Consider the following 2,838-nt stretch of genomic DNA (forward strand, 5'->3'; position numbering starts at 1 on the left):
CGAGGAGGTACTGAGCCCCTGGACCACGGCAAGGTCGACGCCCTACCAGGGGAGGGACTCAAGCTGAAGACTTGAGACAAGCATACAGAGACGAAGATGGAGACGGCCCAGAAGTGTCGCCGTAGTGATAGTAATGATGAAAGCGAAAGTGAAAAGAAGAAAGCAAGAGTGAAAAGAAGAAGGCAAGAGCGAAGAGAGGAGGGCGAGGGCGAGGGCGAGGGCGAGGGCGAAGACGAACAGAGGAAAGCGAGAGAGAAAACAACAACCCCACTCACGGACCTGTAGAAAAATAAAACTGCACGAGATGCGTCAGAAAATAGATGATTATTGAAGCGCGAGCGCACTCACCTGTTAGTAGCGTCTGTTGGCTTCCCTCGGAGGATCGGACTCCGAGGTACTGAGCCCCTGGACCACGACAAGGTCGACGCTATCCCAGGGGACCGGTCTTCAAGCTCGTTGGAGCGCGGTGTCGAGGTTGTGTAGAGGGCGCTGCTGTTGAAGGCAGGTCGACGCCGTTCTTTCACATTCACACAGTCACACAGCTGCAGAAAAACTGAGGAGGAAGTCAGCGTGGTCATGAGTATGCGCGCATTGAAATGGAAGACTCACCGATCAATATATATTCCTCGTGGAAATCTTGAGTTTCGTGTCGAACGCCACTGCTCTAAGAGAATCTAAAAAAATCAGCGAGATAGTAGAACGAGGAGAGACCTACCTTCCGAGCGTCTGTTAGCTTCCCTCCGAGGAGGTACTGAGCCCCCTGACCACGACAAGGTCGACGCTCTACCAAGGGGAAGGACGATGCTGCTTTCGCAAGCAGAGCGCCGCACGTACCTTTAGTCACACTCACACTCACGCACCTTTAACGAAAACTAAACACAATACATCAGTAAACCAAATCTACGCGAACGAGACAAAGTAATGGAGACTCACCACAACCTGACACGCCTATAAAACAATCTAAAAAAATCAGTGAAATGATATAAAGAAAGAGACGTACCTTGTGAGCGTCTGTTGGCTTCCCTCCGAAGAGGTACTAAGCCCCCTGACCACGACAAGGTCAACGCTCTGCCAAGGGGACCGGTCTTGAAGCTCGTTGGAGCTCGGTGTCGAGGTTGTGGTGAGGCGCTGCTGTTGAAGGCAGGTCGACGCCAATCTCTTACATTCACACAATCACACACCTGTAGGGCAACTGAGGAGGAAGTCAGCGTGATGACTAGGATTAGTGTATCGAAAGGGAAAACTCACAGATCAATACATGTTCCCCGCGGACATACATGCGTTTCGTGTCGAACAGAACTCCTGTGAGAGAATCTAGAGAAAATCAGCGACACGAGATAGAAAAGAAACGCACCTTGCGAGCGTCTGTTGGCTTCCCTCCGAAGAGGTACTGAGCCCCTGGACCACGACAAGGTCGACGCTCTACCCAGGGGGACTTACCTTGAATTCAGACAGACACGCAAGACAAGGGAGGAATGAGTGGGCGGTGGATGTTGCCTAAGATGAGACCGAGACCAAGACTAGGACCAAGCTCTTACATATAACGCACCTTGGAGAACATCAAGATCACACAATATATTATCTACTACTATACTTACCTTTCACGCGATATATCTAGACCTAGACCTTAGACCAAGTGAGACCTTAACTTATGTACGAGTCGATGATGAAGGATGAAGAAAGGGTGAGTAGAAGGGTGAGAAAGAAGAAAGCGAAGTCGCCTAAGCCCGAGTGTATCCCAGACGAGTGTAGCCCAAGTGTAGAGACAACGTACCTATATAATATGAGGGAGGAAGGGAGTATAAGTAGCGATGAGTTGGTCAGACGGAAGGAAGGACGAGGGAAGGTAGGAGACGCCTAAGCTGAGGGTGTCGCCAGAGCAGAGGAGTGTCGCCATAGATGAGAGACTACTTACGAACCAAGAGACAGAGTGAGACGAGGTGGAAGGTGAAAGAGAAGGAAGGAAGGGTATAGTACGGAAGAGTCGATGGTGAAGGGCGATGTCGAAGGGAGGTAGGTGGATGGAGAGAGTAACGACAAAAGAAAGGAGTAAAATAAATAACGAAAAGAAGGAGGGTCGCCTAAGCTCTAGTAGAGTGTCGCCCAAGTCCAAGAGTGTCGCCAGAGATCACACAGGTTAGTGACGTACATACTGAGTAAGAGGGCGAGGGTAGGTGTGGGTAGGGATGGGTGAGGGCTAGTGTAGGGTGAGTGTGGACGAGGATAGGTGAGGGTTGGTGAGTGTAGGTCAGGGTCGATGAGGATAGGCGAAGGTCAGTGAGGATGGGTGAAGGTAGACGAAGGTGGGTGAAGGTAGACGAAGGTGGGTGAAGGTAGACGAAGGTGGGTGAAGGTAGACGAAGGTGGGTGAAGGTAGACGAAGGTGGGTGAAGGTAGACGAAGGTAGATGAAGGTAGATAAGGTCGATGGTGGAAGAGGGTGGAGAGCGATGGGACGATAAACGACGGGGATGGAAGATAAGCGAGGTGGGGGACGAAGAAAAGATGGAACGATAAAGCGACCAAGCCAATATATACTAGCACGCGGACGACCATCCCAAAAAGGAAACGCACCTGATCGCTCGATAGATGCATGTACCTGATCGTCGAAAAAAGATAGGCGAGTCAGCGATGATGATGGCGATGATAGAGAGGATGGGTGCGCACCTGCAAGTGGGAGGGTCGTCGACGACGGCGACGACGGCGATGATGCTGAAGATGGGGACAAGGAGGGTGGTCAGCAACGATGACGATGACGACAATGACAGAGAGAAGGGGGCGCACCTGAGAAGGAGGAGGGTCGGCGATGTTGTCGTCGATGAGGTTGGCGACGATGTTG

General features: G+C 51.4%; 1 protein-coding gene across 1 annotated transcript in view; it reads right to left on the reverse strand.

The window, feature by feature from the left end:
• Nucleotides 1–2,838, reverse strand: part of STEHIDRAFT_161052 (uncharacterized protein) — a gene marked incomplete at both ends in the record, with an annotated part of 9,533 nt that overhangs the window by 5,612 nt on the left and 1,083 nt on the right. The window contains 12 exons of the mRNA XM_007308567.1: nucleotides 280–295; nucleotides 349–553; nucleotides 610–664; nucleotides 716–760; nucleotides 861–872; nucleotides 934–948; nucleotides 1,001–1,036; nucleotides 1,182–1,216; nucleotides 1,278–1,302; nucleotides 1,355–1,398; nucleotides 2,150–2,598; nucleotides 2,667–2,711. Of these exons, the coding sequence (XP_007308629.1) occupies nucleotides 280–295; nucleotides 349–553; nucleotides 610–664; nucleotides 716–760; nucleotides 861–872; nucleotides 934–948; nucleotides 1,001–1,036; nucleotides 1,182–1,216; nucleotides 1,278–1,302; nucleotides 1,355–1,398; nucleotides 2,150–2,598; nucleotides 2,667–2,711 (982 nt within the window). The remainder of the gene's footprint in view (nucleotides 1–279; nucleotides 296–348; nucleotides 554–609; nucleotides 665–715; nucleotides 761–860; nucleotides 873–933; nucleotides 949–1,000; nucleotides 1,037–1,181; nucleotides 1,217–1,277; nucleotides 1,303–1,354; nucleotides 1,399–2,149; nucleotides 2,599–2,666; nucleotides 2,712–2,838) is intronic.

The sequence above is a fragment of the Stereum hirsutum genome (assembly GCF_000264905.1).
Source record: "Stereum hirsutum FP-91666 SS1 unplaced genomic scaffold STEHIscaffold_15, whole genome shotgun sequence".
In the NCBI taxonomy this organism is placed as follows: domain Eukaryota; kingdom Fungi; phylum Basidiomycota; class Agaricomycetes; order Russulales; family Stereaceae; genus Stereum; species Stereum hirsutum.